The 21304-nt window shown below is 41.5% G+C and overlaps 1 protein-coding gene across 16 annotated transcripts in view; it reads left to right on the top strand.

Moving 5' to 3' along the window:
• Positions 1-6984: 6984 nt before the first annotated feature.
• The window catches only part of TCF4 (transcription factor 4), a 344984-nt gene continuing 330664 nt past the window's right edge, over positions 6985-21304 (top strand). For 3 of the 16 annotated variants that reach the window (XR_013843351.1, XM_079994849.1, XM_079994838.1), the window contains exons 1-3: positions 13164-13588; positions 14663-14754; positions 16544-16616. Coding sequence is in view for 15 of the 16 variants with exons in the window: in XM_079994849.1 (XP_079850975.1) it covers positions 13528-13588; positions 14663-14754; positions 16544-16616 (226 nt within the window). In the remaining variant the exon portion in view is untranslated. Of the gene's footprint in view, positions 7056-8399; positions 8528-11239; positions 11989-12838; positions 12950-13160; positions 13589-14662; positions 14755-15800; positions 15940-16070; positions 16205-16543; positions 16617-21304 lie in introns of those variants that run through there. The other 13 variants (XM_079994854.1, XM_079994843.1, XM_079994853.1 and 10 more) reach the window with 13 other exon arrangements.

The following is a 21304-nucleotide window of genomic DNA, read 5'->3' on the forward strand; positions in this document are numbered from 1 at the left end:
AGGCCACCATCTCCCCCATCACTCTCTCATCTGCCAACCTCACCCTCCCCTCCTCACTCAGCAACTGATAACTGACCTACAAGTTGAGCATCCTTGCACAGGAAAAAATAAATAAATAAATTCCTTCCAGTAGCACCTTAAAGACCAACTAAGTTAGTTCTTGGTATGAGCTTTCGTGTGCATGCACACTTCTTCAGATACACTGAAACAGAAGTCACCAGACCCTTCTATATAGTGAGAAGGTGGGGAGGGGTATTACTCAGAAGGGTGGTGGGATTGGGTGATTGGCAGATAGCTGTGATGAGCCTGTTGACGACTCTTAACGACTGCAATAGGTCTTACAGGAAAAAGCAAGGGGTGAGAAGGTGAAAAATGGCTTTGTCATGTATAATGAGATAAGAATCCAATGTCTTTGTTCAGACCAGGTCTCTCCATGGTTTTAAGTTTGGTAATAAGTTGCAATTCAGCAGCTTCTCTTTCCAGTCTATTTCTGAATACCCCTATTTCTGAATACCCCTCCCCACCTTCTCACTATATAGAAGGGTCTGGTGACTTCTGTTTCAGTGTATCTGAAGAAGTGTGCATGCACATGAAAGCTCATACCAAGAACTAACTTAGTTGGTCTTTAAGGTGCTACTGGAAGGAATTTTTTTATTTTGTTTTGACTATGGCAGACCAACATGGCTACCTATCTGTAACTTGCACAGGAAGTCCCTGATTGCTAAAAGCATCGGTAGGCAACCTAAGGCCTGGGGGCCGGATCCGGCCCAATCGCCTTCTAAATCCAGCCTGAGGACGGTACGGGAATCAGCATGTTTTTACATGAGTAGAATGTGTCCTTTTATTTAAAATGCATTTCTGGGTTATTTGTGGGGCCTGCCTGGTGTTTTTACATGAACAGAATATGTCCTTCGATTTAAAATGCATCTCTGGGTTATTTGTGGGGCATATGAATTTGTTCTTTTTTTTTTCTTTTCCAAAATATAGTCCCCACAAGGTCTGAGGGACCGGCCTCCTGCTGAAAAAGTTTGCTGACCCCTGGGCTAAAAGTCACAGCACTGGTGCCAATGCTGTAATTATTGCTTTTTTTCTTAAAAAGTGTTTAGGAATACTCACATTTTGACTCAAGAAAATCACCATTTTATAGTTCAAACTGGGAAAAATAAATACAGTAAATGGACAAAAGTACAAAGATTCATAAAATGTTTGGGGGTATGCGTACCCCTGTGTACCCCCAGAAAAAGCACTGGCTGCAATATATTATATTTGTTATAATAATAAACCAATAGTTGCATCTTTAAATAAGCTGAGCAATGGAGTTGCAAGGCAACTTGCCACAGGGTCTAATATAAACGTTTTGATAAAATCCCTCCATATATATATATTTCAAAGCAAAATCCTACTCCATCAATATTTTCCAAACATATTTCCCCCCTAATGTGCTGGAGGAGTGTTTGTCCATTAAGACTGCATTAAAAATGCTGACATTTCATATTTAATTTAAAATCGAGCATACAGTTCCATCGGGGAGCAGCCTAGGCCAGATTTTTATATATATTAGGGAGAGCTGTGTGGAGAAGCTTTATTCCTTTACAAAATGCTCCTCTGTGGAAAACTGACAAAAATAAAATAAAATATGTTTTTAGTCATCTGAGGCAAATTCATCTCTGTAGCTCCAGAGAACATCAGCTACAAGCCATTCTTAAAGCCTTCCCTGCTACATGCATAAACTACAGTTCAAACTACACATTAAAATGATCTGAATGACAGGGCGGTGATATTGGCAGCAGAGTTTTGGATAGAGGTGAGAGGTGGGTTAAGGGAAGACCAGAGAAAAGAGGTATGGAATAGTTAGGGCAAGTTGAGAGTGGTAGGGGCAGATGGTTTGTTTTGGGTTTTTTTTGCAATATTTAGCAGGACTAAGATAGATAGATAAATAGATAGATAGATAGATAGATAGATAGATAGATAGATGCATAGCTGTCAACTTTCGGATTTGAAAATAAGGGATCAGCAGCCTCACCTGTCCCGGAGACAGTCTATGGGATATCTAACAATCTGGGATAGCAGCAGGAAATGGCGCTGAAATAAGGGAATTTCCCGCCAAAAAAGGGAAGGTTGACAGCTATGGGTAGATGGCACCTTTTTAACACAAAGATCCTGAAGGCAGCTTACAGTTAGTAAAAGAAAAGTCAATAAAATAAAGTGGCTCACTTGTCACACTAAGTCAAATCATTGCTTAGAGCAAATGCACGAATGTGTAAGTTTCCAGTACCATTTTGCTCCTCCCTCCACCTTGGGAAAGCTGGCTGAAGGCTGGCTAGGAGAAATGCCTTTTGACTTCAGTGCTGTACAGCTGTGGGAAACAAGCCCTGCTTGAGATGACCATGCTGTTTGATCTGGACTCCCTCCATGCAGATTGAATAAATCAGATTTCTTAAATCCACTGTGTCTTCAGTTCCCTAAGGGAGCACAAATCCTGGGTGAAATCTGCACACATATAAAAACTGTTCTGAAAATGCTTTTTTAAAAGCTCTTTTTTAAAAAAATAAATAAATTAAAATACATTGAATTTTCCATAAGCCTCACCATCACCACCTAGTGTCACACTGAATATTGCACTTAAAACGTTTTATTTGCAGCTGTATAGCTGAGTCCCTGGATGAGCCCCTGGAACCTCCTTGATTCTTACTACTGCTTGGCAGACAGTAGGGGTGGCGCCCAACTTTTGTAACAATATTTATGAACCTTTTGTAGATTTCTGCCCATTGCAGTTAAAGTAGTGGTGTCCCTAATGCAATGCACAGTAGGCCTTTTAGGCACTATATGCTTATAGGGTCAAAACGGTGTAGCTTCCAGCAGCAATAAAAGCAGACGGAAGCCTAACATTACAGGGTTTAAAAAGGTATTTTGTTTCCTCCCTAATTCTTTTGGAACCTTCTTGTGCTACTTAGCAATGCCACTAGCGACCATCCTTGACAAAACTAATTTGGGGGTAGCATGCACAAAATTAACTGATGTCAGACTGTGTGCGGGAGCGGGGTGTAGACTTAAGCAATATGTGGGTGATACCATATTAATTGATTCGCTGATTCTGTGCTGCATAATTAAAGGAGGACTTTAAGATCATGGGCAGGTGTGCAATTGTTCATACTACTGTCAGGTCCCAGATACTGTTCATACTGGAAGAGGAGTAAAGTGAGAAAGGAAAAGAAATGGAAACACCTCCTTAAGAAGAGTTTAATTTTTATTTTTTTTTAAAGACAACCTAATTCTTGATCGTTTGCTTGTGAGGAGATTTGCTGAGGTAAAGTCCACTCTTTTCCTTCTCGGGATGTCAATGCCAACCTCAGGGAGTGGGTGCTTATTAGCTGTGTAGGTAGAATAAATAATAATAATAATAATAATAATTTATTTATATCCCGCCCTCCCCAGCCAAAGCCGGGCTCAACAAGAAGCCGAGGATGCTGTCAGATTCATAGTATTTATTTATATCAAATATTTCTAGGGTGCCTTAAGAGCAAAGGCTTCTCAAGGCAGCTTATATGAAAACAATAAAACATAATTCCAGTAAAAGACAGTAGGTTACTTCTGGCACTGATTCTCTTGCATTTAAATATTCCTACTCGCTTAAACATTATTCCCTGCCCTGCTATTGTCTGCAAGCTTCTGCTCAGGTGTAGCCTCCAGCCTTTTGTGACCCAGGAATTACTTTTATCCCCAAAACATGTATTTGGGAACCCATTCCTTAATTTGTTTACAGTATTTTTGTATGGTGGTAGTGCTGCTGTTGTGGACTACCTTAGTTCAGGCCGTGACCCAGTCAGTTGACCCAATAGTTGAAGACCATTGTGCTAAAGGAACAGGATAATGAAAACCTGGAAAGGTAAAAAAAAGAAAAGAAAGAAGGTAAATGTAGGACTTGTGACCATCTGGGCATAGAAATAGGATTTGGGACATAGAACCCTGGATTAAAGTTCTGTCTATGCTATGGAGAGAAGCTGCAACTGGTATGATCCAGCACACAGGTTTGTTGAGAAACATCACAAAAGTGAAAACAACAAAAGGTGGCTTCCTAAGACTGTTAAGTTGTGGGTGAACATATCAGACGACACAGCGATTCTTCCAAAGCAGCTCTTTATTTGTAAGCTGGAACAGAACTGAACTGAGGAGCTCAGTCAGCCTGATTATACAGAGCTCCACTAGAATGCAACAGTAACCATTTTCTGTAACTAGCCAATCACTGAACGTCACTTTTGATCCTTCATTTGCATACAAACTATCCAATCACTGAACGTCACTTTCGATCCTTCATTTGCATAACTATCTACAGTATCCCCCTGCTGGCCCAGGGTGAGAACTTCAGTATATAACACCGACCAACACACTCCTTCTTATGGCAAAAAAACGTACTGATTTGTTAAACTTGAAGGTGGCTCTAGACCCTTGGTTGTTCTTGCTGCAGCTCTACGTGGGGCTACCTTTGAAGGTGACCCGGAAACTACAACTAATCCAGAACGCGGCAGCTAGACTGGTGACTGGGAGCGGCCGCCGAGACCATATAACACCAGTCTTGAAAGACCTACATTGGCTCCCAGTACGTTTCCGAGCACAATTCAAAGTGTTGGTGCTGACCTTTAAAGCCCTAAACGGCCTCGGTCCAGTATATCTGAAGGAGCGTCTCCTCCCCCATCGTTCTGCCCGGACACTGAGGTCCAGCTCTGAGGGCCTTCTGGCGGTTCCCTCACTGCGAGAGGCCAAGTTACAGGGAACCAGGCAGAGGGCCTTCTCGGTAGTGGCGCCCGCCCTGTGGAACGCCCTCCCATCAGATGTCAAAGCGATAAACAACTACCTGACATTCAGAAGACATCTGAAGGCAGCCCTGTTCAGGGAAGTTTTTAATATGTGACATTTTAGTGTACTTTTCATCTTTGTTGGAAGCCGCCCAGAGTGGCTGGGGAAACCCAGCCAGATAGGCAGGGTACAAATAATAAATTATTATTATTATTATTATTATTATTATTATTATTATTATTATTACTATTATTATTATTATTATTATAACTCAGGAGCAGAACATCTGCTTTGCATGCAGAAGGTCTCAGGTTCAAATCTCCAGCATTTCCAGGTACTAATATTATTACAATTTATTACCCACCCTTCAACCTGAAGGTCCCAAGGCAGGTTATAATCATTAAAACACATCATTTAAAACAGTTCAAAATAACAGGTAGGGATGAGAGAGAGGCTTTGGTATGAAATCCTGGAGGGTTTCTGCCAGTCCGTGTAGGCAATACTGAGTTAAATGGACCACTGACTTAGTATAAGGCAGCTTCCAATGTTCCTAACAGACTGACATGGTTATCCCTTCAGAAACAGTAGATAAAGTTTTAAAAAAACAAAAACACTTTGCAGATTAAAATTATATAAATACTAGCATTCACACACCAGCCCCGTGAGTAGTCCTCAGCACAATAATACTGCTTGCCAAAGTGTAATTATTATTACCCTTAAAATAAACTAAGTTCTTTACAGAGCATTAAGTGGGAGGGAGCAGACGACAAGTCCTTGCCTAAGAGGGAAGCCGACATGAGTTCATGTAAAGCTGATAAAACGTAGTCCCTTCATAGAAATGGGCAGTCATTACAGATGGATAAAAGTTACCTTGGATTGAAATGTGTGCATCTATCTACCTATTTATCTACTACTGATTGAACTCAGGTGCTGGCTGATTCTACAGACTCCAAAAACCAACAGTGTGTGACTTACTCCAAACTGGTGCCAAAGTTTTGCAATAGTTTTGCAGTGAAAACTCTGCATTTTGAAGTGCCCCCCACCCAACCGAGTAATTAAACTGTGGGTCATAGCTATTACCCAAAAAAACAACTTGGTCCAGGGCATTGCAAAAACTGGGATTTGTGCTGCAAAACCCTGCTAAAGAACTGCAAAACTTTGGCAGCATTTTGGAGGGGATCCCAGATTTCAGGGTTTGTAGTTAATAAAGTTCCAATTTGAATGTCTTCAAAGCAGGGTTAGGCAAATTGCATTGTTTTTTAGATATAGCTTATACAGAGAAATATGTGAATTCAGTCTTGGACTGAAACCCTTAGGAAATATATGGCCTAGTCCCTGTTTTTGAAGCAATGCTACAACTGAACGGATCTAGTTTGTATCAAGGCTTCTGGACAGAAACTTCCAGAACGTGTGGCAGTCGGTTGAGAACATGGTGACTCAGCAAGGCGCTTAGAAAAACAAATTCTCAAAATACAAAGGGATGAGTAACTTATCCCGGCGTTGTATATCCACACATCAAAACACAGTTTAGGGTATTGCCATTGCTTAATTACTAATTTCTATTTATTCAACTCTGTAACTTTCAAAACAGCATTTAAATTAAATTATGTAAATATAATCATTTTTTTAAGTTACAAATTTGCATATGCAATGGCTGCCATCCCTATGTGTCTGGAACATTTCCTCCCCTGGCTTTCTATCCTCCTGCCATGGCAACTGGCTGACAGGATGAAATTCTGCCCAGGCCCAATGCAACTAGCTAGCAAGCTGGCTACCCCTCACTAGGGCCAGGGCTACACATGCAGCAGAACCGTGTGGTACTGTAGCACCCTGCTTGTGGTTAATGCTTAGCTAGTACCAATTCTGTGAGATTGCAAAATGGACTACACCACTTCAGACTGCAGGTGGGGATTTTACAATGATAAATGCTTCCCTGGCATACAAAAAACAAAAACAAAACCCAGCAAACAGAAAACCGGCACAGGAATATTTTCTCTAGATATGCAAGGGTGTTTTTTGGTTTTTTTTAAAATATTATTAAAGTTGCATGGAGTTTGGGGTTGCTGTTTTCAACCTGCACTCTGAACTGGTACAGGCTGCTGCATCCCCTCAGGGTTTTGCCCTCTCTTTTCTGCTCTCTGAGTAGACCAGGTCTGAAAAAGGTGTGTGTTTCTTTGACAGGGAAAGCCTGAGTGGCTGCAGTTTCTGAAGGGCTGCAGATTAAAGGAGAGGACCCGAGGGCAGCTTATGTCAGAGACTAGGTGTAATATAGTGGTTAATACGCCAGACTAACCCCCATTTGTCCATGAAGCTCGTTGGGTGACCTAGAAAGGGTTCCCTATCTCCCAGCCTGATCTACCTCACAGAGTTGTGAGGATAAAATGTGAGGTGAACCATTCCCCATGTACACCAATGGCCACTGCCCCCCCCCCGCCCCCCAGTGGAGGAAAGGCGAGTTCAAGAAGTTTGAAGCATGTCTGGAAAATATTTTTTTTTAAGTGATATTTATTCCAAATTTCAAAAATACATAGGTATATAAAAAAGGATGAAGAAAAAAAAAACAAGAAAAAAAACAGGCAAATACAACTTTTTCTTTTGTATTTATTTTTCTTTTCTATTTATGTTTTTTATTCTTTTTTCTCTTTTGTTGTTGTATTTGGCTTTCTTTTGCATGTCTGGAAAATAAAGGGCAAGAGTCAAATCACTACCCTCATAGAAAAGTTGTCCTGGTGGGAGGGGGGGGGGAGACAACAACTCAGTATTTGTGACTGCATTCATATGCAGCACCAAGGAATAAGACATTATCTCAGTTGTGGGACAAAAGCAAAGACAACTCTCCTCAGTATTTAGAGGCAAGGCTGGATGAAAGCCATAATGGGCCTCAGGCAGTGGGCTCCCTGTTTCACTCGCAACTCTGAGGTAACACCTGGAAATGGTGTGTACACACGTATGCATACACTGGAAGACAACTATACAGTATACATTGCAGAGGGGGATACTGCATATCTTAGAGAACATACTCTTCCATGCTTTCCTTAATTTTTTTTTAAAAACCCGTATGGTTCCTAGTTTTAATTGTATTATGGGTTCCTCCTTGAAGAGAAAGCAGGGATGTGCACGCACCATCCCTGGTCCCAATCCCAACATCCATGTCTGCATAAAAGCGGCCTGTTTTTTGTCCTCAACCAAAGCCAGAGTGAGATGGTTGCCTATTTAAAAGGGTCTGAATTACCAGCCCTGTCTCTGGCCAGTGGGCTGTTTAGGGAAAACAATTGCACTGTGTTTTTCTCTCATAGCTTTTTTGTTGACATAAACAATGTATGTGTGACGAAGGGGAAACACCTTCCCCACCTCGTCCTGTGTTGTAATATAATAACAATAGCATTATTATTATTATTATTATTATTATTATTATTATTATTTCAACTCTGCCCATCTGGGTTGCCCCAGCACTGCATGCACCATAATTTGAAGGGAAGTCTAGAACATCACCGGGTCCCGTGAAGCAGTGAGCCTTGGGCTATAGCCCTGTCACTCTGTGGCTTAATATGGCCTTGATCAAAGGTGCCTCTTCACTGACTTGTTTTTAAATTTCTATCCCACAGCTAGACAGAGCTAACCATGAAAATCCACCAGTAAAGGCACAGTGACAAACACCACTCCAAAAACAGTGCCATCATCTCATCAGCCTGTTTGTGAAGGCAAACTGCTTAGGAAAGCAACTCCTTCAAAGGTAAGTGGGAGAAAGGTTGAAGCTCAGAGCAAGCGCTTCTCATGGGGAAGGCCTTAGGTTCAATCATGGGCAACTTTAGATAAAACTGAGAGACAGCCCTGTCTGAAATTCAGGCGAGCCACTGCCGGTCAGTGTAGACATTACTGGTACCAGTGGCCTACCTCAGTATAAAGTGTCTTCCCACATTCCCATGACACAAACTGAATGAATATCCACAGAATAACCTAGAGAAGTTGTTCCATTCATTAAGTCGCTTCAGAATGAGAAAGGGAAATTTCCTCAGATGGGTACCGTCGGCTTGACCAATAAGTATCTTGCCATTGCTGAGGAGAAAGGCTGGTGATAACTGGTGCACAGACTATACAGGGACTTGATTTTCAGTTTGGTTGGAAAATGAATCTCAGAGAGAGCCAAGGAAGGGGAAAAACAACAGGAAGGGATTCTTTAAATCAGAAAAATCTCTCTCTCTTATGCCCACTAGGTGTACTTAGGGAGAGTTTCTCCCTAAAGTTCCCAAAATATCAGCAGCAATTCAGAATAGGGCTAGTCTTGTTGAGATAAGACAGAAACCCACTATACTGCTACCTGCTCTGCAGTTCCAAAATGGATCCAGACAGGAGTGCTTTTTGCAAAGGGAGAGGAAGTTGGAGAAGAAGCCACATCTTCTCAAGAAGACCTGGCAATTGCCAGTAGGAGAGAGGAGCCGGGAGAGACTATAAAATGGCCTGGCCACTGCCACCTCCTCTTTCTCAGTTGTTGGGGTAAACAAGCGCCTGGTTATCTGATTCTGTAGCACTTTTGAGAAACAATTGAACAAGGTTTGTTACCACAAACTTTTCCAGCTGGATGAAAAGCTCTCTGCCTTACGTGTGAGATATAAGGAGTTCCTGGTTTTGGTTTCCTCGGAATGAGGGACAATGGAGGTAGTGATGCCTTTATGCTATATGATTTATTTACACATATATACAGCCTGAACATATGATGAAGGGGCTCACAGCATTAACAGCTCAAAAGAATTTTGCTTCTCCCATAGCCACAGACTTCGATTCCAGCAGAAATCAGACATGGTTCTGTCTCCCAGCTGCCCAACCCACAGGCTTCTAGCATCTAGCTCCACACAACTCAATTCCCAACTCTGGCCTTTGTCTTTGGGGGGGGGCACATAATAAGTGGCACATAGCCACTTCCTTTGTGACCTTAATGGCCCATACATAGAGGGCAGTTACCTAATGTGGCTATTCCAGTAATGGAATCTGCTGGATCGAGGAATTAGAAGGAGGCTTAGGCATACAGCCTACCCCACCACAAATTCATAGCAGTATTTATTTTTGTGTTTTTCTATTGTAAACTGCCCTTTGATCCCTGGATGACAGGTGTATATATTTTTTAAAATAATAGTAATATTCCTAGGATCAAGGAGCAGTAATTCCTCTAAACACAGATACAACTGGATACCATTTTGAATCAAGATGGAGGAATGAACCTTACAAAATTGCACTGATATTTTTGGTTTCTTAGAATTCCCGAGCAATACCAGATATGAGGCTGCTAGTGAAATATAAAAAGAAAGAACAACAAATGCCCTTTAAAATAAACTGCATATCCTGCAGTTTAGGATGCTTCTACAAATTTTTTATTGTGGACTGTGCTGCTCACGCCTGCATGAACAGTTCTGAACCCACAATGAATTGCCACGTGGAAGTGCCTTTAATCTTGAAAATACTGTATCCAAGAGTAGGGCTTTGAGTATGTAGCTCACGCCCCACCCCAACAACAGTGAAACCTTTGTCTTCAGGTGTATTTATTAAGAGTTTCATAGAATTACAGAATTGTAAAGCTAGAAGGGACCACAAGGGTCATCTAGTCCAATATTGCAGGAATATTTTGCCCAACATGAGAATCTCATGCTCTACCAGCTGAGCTATACCAGTTTCAGCCTTGAGGCAATTTACATTTAAAAATAGCACCCCCCTTTAGTGTTTTATTAATGGTGATGATGATAAATAAGTTACAAAATCTGTGTTGGGGATTGTTTTAGAAGGCCTTTCCCTCCTACATGAGCGATAAACACTTTTAAGAGTGCCAGCTTTTTTGCATGTGCATACCTGACCTGAAGCCTCCCTCACATAATTATTGCAATTAGCAAAACCAGGGTGGGCTTTTTTTGTTTTGTTTTTTTTGCATTGTGTTGGGAGTTTAATTAAATGGCCCGAAGAGAACAATGAAAACTTTTCCAGAGAAGCCCCTCAAACCTCTGTGGTCCAAACCCCTAATCTGTGGGAAAACCAAAGGATAACCGAAGAAGTGTGCATGCACAGGAAAGCTCATACCAATAACAAACTTAGTTGGTCTCTAAGGTGCTACTGGAAGGAATTCTTTTTTATTTTGGGAAGGGAAAGTTTGTTTCTTGTTATTTTGGGAAGGGAAAGTTTTTTGTTTTATTATTATTCATATTTGCTCGCGCAGCTTATAGTGATTCCTGAAAACTCTGTGCGCACGTTTCGCGGGGAAACGTAAAGTTCAGTTGCCCCTTCACTTTTGTACCCCACAACCCTCCTCTCCTCCTCCTCTCCCAGAGTTTTGCTCTTCCTCCATCTTGGTTGACTTTCTAGCCCGGCTGTTTACCTCTCTATGCTCCGCGCGCGCCCTCCTTCCCTCCCTCCCTCCTCCTCCTCCTGTCGTCATTCTCTGCAATAGGCGACGCGGCCGAAGCAGGCAACGTGCAGCGAGCAGCGGTGGCGGCGGCGGCAGCGGCAGCAGCAGCAAGCTTTTTTCCCACCCCTCTTTATAAGCACCACTGCATTGCCCGGATGTGAATGGATTACAATGTATCTTTCAGGGAAACGTATTGCTATCAATTTCTCCGCGGGGAAGTCCGTGATGATGATGATGATGGCGATAATGAGGAGGAGGAGAGCTCTGTAAAGTTGGGACAAGTTTGAGACTTTTTATCCGCTGGGCTTTTTTTAAAAAACAAAACAAAACAAAAACAAAAACAAAACAGCAACAGAGACTTGAGGGGGTCGAAATCGTACTGCCACCGATATTTTTTTCTTTTCTTTTCCAAAATAGTTCATTAGTAGCCATGTGTTTATAAAGAAAAGTCACAGGGCGGGAGGGTAGTTTCCTGGATCTTTTTTATTGTTTTTGTTGCGATATATCTTTTTTTTCTTTTGCTGGCTGGCTGGCTTCGTTTTGCTTTACTTTGGGTGGGAAGACTTATGCCTTACGGTGGATAAATCAAAAACAAAGCAAAACCCCTCGCGCCCGGTGCAAAAGTTGCTTTAAGAATTGTGGAATACTCTCTGGATCTCAAGACTGAGTGCGAGTTTAAAGTACTTCTGCTTTTTTGAGGGTCAAACACACGTGAGATAATAAAGCACCTTTGCAGAAGAGCTCTCTTTTCTTCCCCTAAAATATCTTTCCTTGGAATATTGTGAACATATTTGTGGCCATTTAAGGTAAAGTTACAATTTCCTCTTGGAGTCGTTTTTTTTTTCTTTCTTTCTTTCTTTTCTTTCTCTCATTAAAAAAAAATTGTTGATCCCACTGTGTTTTTAACTTGATGCAACTTCGGCAGTGTGAATCGAAGTGCACCGTGCATGTGATAATAGCATCCACACGCTTAGCAATAAGTGGATAGACGGAGGGGGGTATGGGCTGGAATATATATATATATATACCGTGCCAGTAATAAGTAATGAAATTGTTTTCTATCACGCGTGCCGGGACGGGGTGGTGGTGGCGGCGAGGAGGAACGAAAATCAGTCGGGCTTTCTTTGCGGGAGGGGGGAGTCTGGGAAAGGGGAATAACCTGAGGCCTGTAGTAGCAGCATTTTGAAATTAAAGTACTGTATATACAACATGCTTGCGAGAAGGGAGGGAGGGAGAGAAAGGGGGAGGAGGCTGGCATAGTCTCCAGAAAACTTGCCTGTGCAGAAAGCTAGTCGAACGTTCGATTTTGGGAGAAAAAGTTTGCAGCGTTGCTCTCTCTTGGTATCGTCTGCGTCGTAAAACGTGCCATGGAAGCAGCATCGAGCAAATGAAAGATAGACGCACCAAGATCGTGACACAAAAGCACTTTTATTTTATGTCCTGCGAGTGGCCTAAACAATGGTGGGGGGTTGGGAAACGGAGAAAACAATATTAGTGTTCCTTCCTGGCATATACCCTTGGTCTCACGTGCATTTTCTTTATTATTATTATTTTTTTGTAACGGTGTATAAAGTAGTCCGCTTGCTTAGGTCTTGTTGCGCGCTCGCGCGAACTGCGGAATGATTGTTTTATATAATAAATTCTTTAAAAAGAGAGAGAGAGAGAGAGAAGTGTTTGGGGACTTAGGGGACGTGAAGGGAGGCGAGATATATACAATCCATGTGTAGCTTCCCAGCGTCAATGATCAGGGGCATGGAAGAAAACGAGGTGCCCATTTATCTTTATTGCATATATAAACATATATTTCATTGGAAGAGGGGGGTGGGTGTCTGTGTGTGTGTGTTGCATGTGTGTGTGAATCCTTAGGCAGGCAAAGGCAATATCGGGGGACGGTGGCGTCTGGTGGTGCTCCTGGGCTTCCCCTCTCCCCCCCCCCCTTTTGCTGAACTTCCAGTCCGGCTTTATTCGGGGTTTGCTTGTGTGCGTGTGTTTCGCGGGGTGTAGCGGCTCGTGCTTTGCCCCCCTCCTATCGCCCCCTTCTCTTCTCCCTCTCGCTTCCCCTGATTAAGGCAGAAGAAGAGTTTGGGTTTAGGAATCGGGGCTCCTTCTTCCCTCCTCCGCCGCGTCTTCTTCTCGTCTCTCTTTCCTCCTGTTTTTTTTTTTATTCTTCCCCTTTTTCCTCCCCGCTCCAGTTCGGGGGAGAGCTTTTAGCGTGGCGCGCCGGCGGGGTCTCTCCTTTTTCTCCCCCCTTCTCTCTTTCTATCTCTCTCTGTATCTATCTCTCTCTCTCTCTTTCTCTCCTGCGTGTTGTTGTGTGCGGTTGGTGGATGCAGTGATTTCGAGCAATGAAACCCAGAGCTCGGGGCTGTGGTCGGAAAGGGAGCCCCTTCTCTCCTCTCTCGGCCGGTAGGTAACCGGAGGTGTCCTCTTTACTCCCCCCCCCCCTCGCTTTTTAAAATGTCTTTAGTTTGGAGTTTAGTTGTGGCTGCTGCTAATGGAAGAGGAGCTGCTGCTTCTGGTGGCTTCATTTAAACACGGGGAATTCACCCCCCCTTCTTTCTTTCTCCATGGGGTGCGCCCGGGGAAGGGTCTGCAGTGGCCTGTTTCAGCCCCCCCCCTCCCCCTGCTTTCCAATTGTTTGCTCTAGACTAGAGAAACGGACTTTGTTGCAAACGGGGCCTGAAGATGCCCTTTAGTCCCAGCTGGTTACTTGCAAGTCTCCCCACTCACCTTTCATACATTAGTTACCTAATCGCCAAGGGTTAACTCTCTTTCTTTTTGTCTCCCCCCCCCCTCTAAAAAAACCAAACAAGTCTTCGAGCGGTTTAATTATAGTAGGAACGTAGGCTGGTCTCCCAAAGGCTGGTGTGTGTCTCTCTCTCCCCCCCCCCCGCAACCTCTCCAACTCCACTCCCAAACCTCCCATCCCTATTCTGTTGACCTCCCCCCTCCCCACGTCTCCTTTGCACCGACCGAGCCTGTGTTGCTCCACTCTATAAATACTTTGTTTGACGCCTGCCTTTATGTAAAATAATCGGGGTGGTGGTGATGGTGGGGATATGTGCACGGGAGGAGAAGGGAGCGGTGCAAAATAAAACAAAAAAGAAAGTTGGGAACGGATGGCTGTAGTTTCTGCTCTGGGTTTCTCATTCATTCCTCGTTGAACCTCCTGTTGCATAAACGATGCGCTGAACGGCGCGCCGGCTCTTCTTCTCTCTCTCTGTCTCTCCCTCTGTTCTGGATTTTGGGGTTAGACTAGTGCCTGATAAACGGGGGTTTCGAGCGATCCGGTGAAACTAGTGTCGCCTTTCCTGTCTTCTTGTCGTTGCTGCCCCTCCATCTTACCCCCAACTCCCTTCCCCAACCTTTCCCCCCTCCCCACCCCAACTCTCATTTAAAAAAATAAAAAAAAATCCGATTGTTGTTTCCTGTAAGGCTCGGGACTGGGTTTTCTGATTGCGGTTATTTCCATGTTTCTAGGTTTGTGTGATTTTGCTAAAATGCACCACCAACAGCGAATGGCTGCCTTAGGGACGGACAAAGAACTCAGTGATTTACTGGATTTCAGTGCGGTAAGAAACAACAGTGGAAATTAACAACAGCTCTAAAAAAATAATAAAAAAATAAAATTAATTAAAAAACCCAACAATACCCTCCCAAAAGTATGTTAAACTAAAGCTAAGCAAAGCAAAATAAATAAATAAATGCCCCCAAACCTGTGATCTTCAGTACATTGGGTAATTTTTAACCAGCAACTAGACCCATGGTAAATATGAACGCTTTATTACTATTATCAATTAGAATTTTGTTACATTATCTGAAAGGAGATTGAATATTGTCTGCAATGCACTGGGATGTGTTATTATCATTTGACAGCCCCCCCCCCAAAAAAAAACCCAACAACAACCCTTACACACCCTCTGATAAAATTGTGGGTATTTTTTTTCTCCAGAATTCTCTCAGAATAATAGTTACTTGCCATTGTGCATTGCGTTCTTAAAAGTATGGCTTGCACACCAACTAACTGATGGCTAATCAGTTGCTTAAAGTGCGCTCTCCGTTCTTCCCTTGTTTCATTTATTTTGGCACATGGAAAAGGGAAGAGAAATCCAGCACTAGCTCAGCTTCAAGTTTTCACTGAAATCTCAGATTGCTCTGTCAATGAATGAGTTGCAACTTTTCTGTAGAAAACTCCCCCCCCCCAACTGATGGCTAGTGGTGTGTGTGCGTGTGTGGTTATTCTTTTTAATTTTAAAAATTATTTATTTTATCTTTAGGCTTTTTTTTTTGGTTTATAAATATCTTGGCCAGATATTAACCATGTTCTGGGTAGTTGCCTAAGTGCCATACTCCCCCCCCATCTCCATCTACTCCTGCTTTTCTCTCCCCCCCCCATCCCTGCTTTTCTCCCCCTCCTAATCTTCCCCCCTTCTTCCAATATGTCAGAAGTCTTTATTTATTTATTCACAGATTTGTGGAGGGTGGGGAGAGAGAGACCAAGACAAATCAATTTGATGTAGGATGCATTTGTGTCTTTAAATAATTTCAGTGCTGGGAGGGGGGGGGGAATAAAATCCACCTTGTAAGTGGGGGCTATCTCAGTCTGCTGTTGTCTCTCCAAGACTTTCCTTTTGAGAAATGGCTTTGGGAAGTTTGGCCAGGAACCGTAGCCTGAGGCAGCTCTGTAGCTCCCACTTCCCTAGCTGTGCTTTTTTCCATTTGTTCCTTTGCTTTTTGTAGTCTCTGACTCAGGGAAGGTGCGTATTATCCGCTAGACACGTTGAAGAAGATGGAAACCAATTAGGGTTGAAATAAATGCTGGAGAGTGAGAGAAAGGGGGGGGGGGCGGAGAGAGAGAGAGAGAAAGAGAGAGAGGAGACTTGCTTCAAATTGCTCTCATGTTCAGAGCCGAGATGAAAATTTAGGGCAGGTGGAACTTTGCATTATTATTATTTGGGTTCACATATGACAGACAGATCCTAAAACGGGATGGAAATGGATATAGCTACGTTTATGACCAAGGTTTCAGTCACAAACTTTCCCCCCTCACTTTTGTCAATCTAAATGTTTCCAAAAGGGTCCCCCCCCCTTCTCCTTGTTGCCTGATATTGTGGCTGGGGTACTGAGGTCCCTCCCCCAACAAATCTTGTATTGTTTGGGGAGACATAAAACTAACATAAGGGGAAAAGGGGGGAGACTGCAAATACTGCTATACCATTACGAGAGCAGAGATGGGAGATGTTTAAATAAGCTGTTGTTAGGTTTCATATAAAGTTGAATGAAATGTGAGCTATCAGCGAATGTAGAGGGGGGGGAAAAAGCCCTGTTTACCAACAATAATGCCTCTTTGTTTTCTTTTAGATGTTTTCACCTCCCGTGAGCAGTGGGAAAAATGGACCAACTTCTTTGGCAAGTGGACATTTTACTGGCTCAAGTATGTACAGCTTCTGTTTGGAATGCAGTTAAAGTGTCTCCTTTAGGTATCTTCCACCCCCCCACCCCCATCAGTGTGTGTTAGTGAAATAACTCTTATCTTGGTAGAAATGACTTCCATTAAGAAACTGAAACATTTATTTCATACTGCTTCATGTTTAATATAGTACCTTTCTCAGAAATAATATTTGGAGTGTATAGTTATTTTATAGGATTTAGTTTTAAGCATAACCAAGTTTGGGGTATTTTTAAAAATCCAAAGTACTTTTATCCTTTTGTTGCGTGGGGAACGATAACCAACTCACTCAAGGTTTCTTATGCATTACAAGAAGAATAAGTCCTCTTTTAAGTTCTTTTCAGCAGTATATATCTTTTTAAAAAGAAAAAGTCCTAATTCTCTTCCAGAAATTAGCATTTGCTGATGGATTGTTTTGGGATACGCATCAAGATTACAGTCTTATGCATTATTCCTTGACACACACAAAAACTTTTTTAAAAATTATTTTACTAATGTGACTTTCTTAATGCATATTACACCTTTTGGATAAAGAGTCTGTTTGCGTTTTTGCAAATGTGTTCATCTATTGAACACAGGAATGTTTTGCTTTCAGCAAAAATACAACATTTATTTTTGACCAAAATAAAGAGTCTGCTTATTGATGAAGTAAGCCACTGGATATAATAACTGAATGTTAAGCACAAAGGATGTTTATATATTGCTAATAATTCATTTTGTGTCAGGCTGGTGGTGGGGGGGGTGCACATTTGAATACCTTCCACGCCCATAATTTAATTTCATAGTGTTCCCTACATTATTGCACGTAGTTCCTTGGATGTTCCTTAGATATACCTACAATTAAACAGCTGCAGTGTTTTTGAAATTTTGGCAATTGTACATAACAGTACTCTGTAAAAAGCATATCTGAAACAGATGTTGAATTTTCGCAAGTCTTTACAAGCTCGCTACCTATGATTATGTAGGGGTGTTATCCCATATCTATCAAAGTTAATGGCAGAATTCCCAATAGTTTTAATGGAGTCAAAGTGTATGAGGAATAAGATAATGTCTGTAATTTTCATTTCCTATTTAACTGCTTAAAAGAATATTCCTCCCCATACATTATATGGTTTTATATAGCTTTTTTAAGGATGACAAACAGATAACTAAATTGAAGTTAGCTTGTGCTTTTGATAAGCTGTACCATTATTTTTCATAAGTTTGTATTTTTGATAAGTTCTATCATTAAACATACTTTGATTATATTCAGAATTTTAAAAATGAAGACACGTGCGATATGAAAGGTGATGATTCCAGTGTAGCGTTATTGCAGGTTTCATTGATGGGCCTCGGTACACCTTGATTTCTAAATGTATTGTCTTGTATCAAAGCCTCATCCATTTCTATGGAACTTTATACCTACCAAGGCACACCTTGTAATAAATCATTTTGTAATATTTTGCTTATATTGGTGATTTTAAAGAAAGCAGAGTATTCTATTTTTTTTCATTGCAGAAGCAGTGCAAAGTATTTGTGTTAGATAAATCGATTTGCCAGTTACATTCAATCAATGCTGCAGCTAACTATTGTTCTAGCAAATATTAGCTGTATGCTACTTTTAAGGGATTTCCCACAGTTTAATAGTCTCTTGTAAGGCCAGTTGATCAACAGTTTTAAAAGGGTGAAGAAACAAGCTGAAAATATATTGGGGGGGGGGAACATTTTTTCCTAGTACGCCCAGTGCAAACATCTTGTCATTGGTATGTAAGCCTGACATGCAAATAATTTTAAAAGAAACATACACACAAAACCCTGAGGCAAGACAGTAAAATTAAGCTGTAGATATCTTAAAACAATGCTTCTTTTTAGAAACCATCCTAAGGCCATCATCCTGAGCACACCTTCTTGCAAGTAAGTTCACTGCTTTTCTAGTGAATGCCGCATATGAATGGAAGGTCACTTTCACCACCCATGTGTAAGAATAAGATAGGAAGAAACCCTAGTGTTCTATCCTACTTAATTAAATAAAGTATGGTGGAGATAATTATGTGGTGAAGGTGCAGAAATTTGTATTGCTAAATAGCATACTCTTTGTTATATAGACTGCATCTTTTTTCTTAACTGGCAAATGGTTTTAAAACAGATCATTCAGTGGTTATAGAAGATTGTAGAATCCAGTATCATATAAAACTGATCCTTATCCTAGGAAAACTGACCTCAAGGTGCACTTACATGTACCTTGTTTCCTAGTGTGGATTCTGGCAAATAAGCTGTTTTAGAACTCTTGCACTTTATAGTTTCACTCTTAAGGTAAGTCTAAATTTGAGGGTAGGTAATTGTATTATAAAACACTTTCAGACTGCATCAAAATATGTTTTAACAAACAGTTTTGCAGTTTCAGAATATGTCTAGATTACTGTCTAGATTACTTTCCTGGCTTTGCCTCAAATTGATAGCTGTACTTTTAGTGAAATAATTACGTCCATTAAGTTGAGTCTCGGATGCGGTTTCCTGTCTTTACTGGTGTATATACTCTATAAATGTTTGACTAGAGAACTTACCTGCTTTAAAATTGATGTTCATTTAATGGAAACGTTATTAGTGACTTGTGTATTGTTTTGGGATTTTCGTTGTAAAACAGCGGATCCTGAATTTTTAATTTTTTTTTACTGTGTGTGAGAATGTGAATGTGTGTGTGTTTTAATCTGCTTGTTCAACACATGATGGTCTGGTGTGATTTGTAATGTGCGAATAAAAGGAAAGTGGGCCTGTATTTCCTTTAATCTTTAATTTTACAAATGTGGCCTCTTACTACCACAAGAAATTGTGAAGCTGCAAGGGAGAAAGGAATGTAACCTGAGCCATAGACCTGACATTCCCAGAGTGCGTTTTTCACATGAAAGGCTTTTTGTCAACGCTGTAAAGGACCAGCAGTTTTTGTTTGATGTTTGCAGGTGTTCAGCAGAGAGCACTAAAACAATCCAGCCATGATGGTTCAGAGGCCTTATGACCTCAACAGGGAGAACTGGAAAAGATGTGAATAATGTTTAAGGAAACTTCCCCAGGCTCAGCCTCAGTAATATGGAGCTTATGGATTTGATTTGTCTTCACCAGTGACTTCAGGACAATTGGAGTCAGCTTCTACAACAGTTAGTTAAAGTCTGCCTGAATGAGGATGCTTAGTTTTCATTGCCATCAATTGTTGTTCCCAGTAATTTTGTGTGTATGTGTATAAAATAAATTCTCGTGGCCTAGCTACATATTCAGCATTTGAGATTTCCAACTGAGCAGTTGTTTCTTCTTCTTCTTCTTCTTCTTCTTCTTCTTCTTCTTCTTCTTCTTCGTCCCCTTTTGACATTCTTTTCTAACCCTCCACAAGTAGTTGCTTTGACATAATACTTTCAAGAATGTGTAAAAGTTGTCTCAGTTGATTATTGTGTAGATGAGTTGCATGAGGGCAGTAATGGACTGGCCATTCCCATAAAGCCAAGGTTTTGAAAGTGTGGGCTAGGTGTTATAATAATAATAATAATAATTTATTATTTATACCCCGCCCATCTGGCTGAGTTTCCTGAGCCACTCTGTGCGGCTCCCAATCGAGTTAAAAACAATATAGCATTAAATATTAAAAACTTCCCTAAACAGGGCTGCCTTCAGATGTCTTTTAAAAATAGAATAGTTGCTTATTTCCTTGACATCTGATGGGAGGGCGTTCCACAGGGCGGGTGCCACTACTGAGAAGGCCCTCTGTCTGGTTCCCTGTAACCTCACTTCTCGCAATGAGGGAACCGCCAGAAGGTCCTTGGCGCTGGTTCTCAGTGTCCGGGCTGAACGAGGGAGGTGGAGGCCTCGGGAGTTGCCAGGAAATGGGTGAGCTCTTCTGCCACTCTTTCCTTAATGTCAAGCTACTTCCTGACATCCAACTACTCCCGTCAGAATAGCGCAGGTGGTGGCATATCCCACTTGTATTCTTAGTGATGATCACTGTGTGCCACACTTGACTATTAGCTCAACATCAAGCTGCTCTTTATCCTTTGTAGTGCTTTCCCCAAGGTATACAGTAGAAATGGGCTTTGCCTGCAGAAACTTCTGGTTGCTTCAGATATACATGGGGGCCTTGAATCTGAGATCTTCTGCTTTAAAGTGAAAAATCTTGGGTCAAGTCCTCAGAAACAGCAGGGGTGTTAATCCTGTGTGTGGATTGTACCACTGCAGACTAAAGTGGTGAAGTGAAGTGAAGTCTCGCATGTTACAAAAGCAAGGAATACACACACACACACACCCTGAACATGAGATTTCTAGGTTAGACATCTTCCTCAGATACCACTTTTTATATGCAGGGATCTATTGTGGTTGTTGCTGTTGTTACTACTAAGGACCATTTAGTCCAGTTAGGACTTGATGGATTTAACATAGCACAGAGTGGATATAATTTACTTTTAAACCCTTTCAGTTCAAAGCATTTGAAGTGTTGTTTTCAGACTGCCTCGGTTTGGATGGCTAGATCTATGTGCGATGAGATAAATTAATTTCTGTTATATTTCTCTGAAAAAGCACATTACATTGGTGGTGTGGCCTTCTCAAATAAAATACTGTTATTTTGGTATTATGACAGCAGGAGTTCTTAAATGAAATTGAATGTTTGTCTTTAGATTGACTGGCTTTAATACTTATTTTATTTATTTTGATTT

Source organism: Podarcis cretensis (assembly GCF_951804945.1).
Source record: "Podarcis cretensis genome assembly, chromosome: 11".
In the NCBI taxonomy this organism is placed as follows: domain Eukaryota; kingdom Metazoa; phylum Chordata; class Lepidosauria; order Squamata; family Lacertidae; genus Podarcis; species Podarcis cretensis.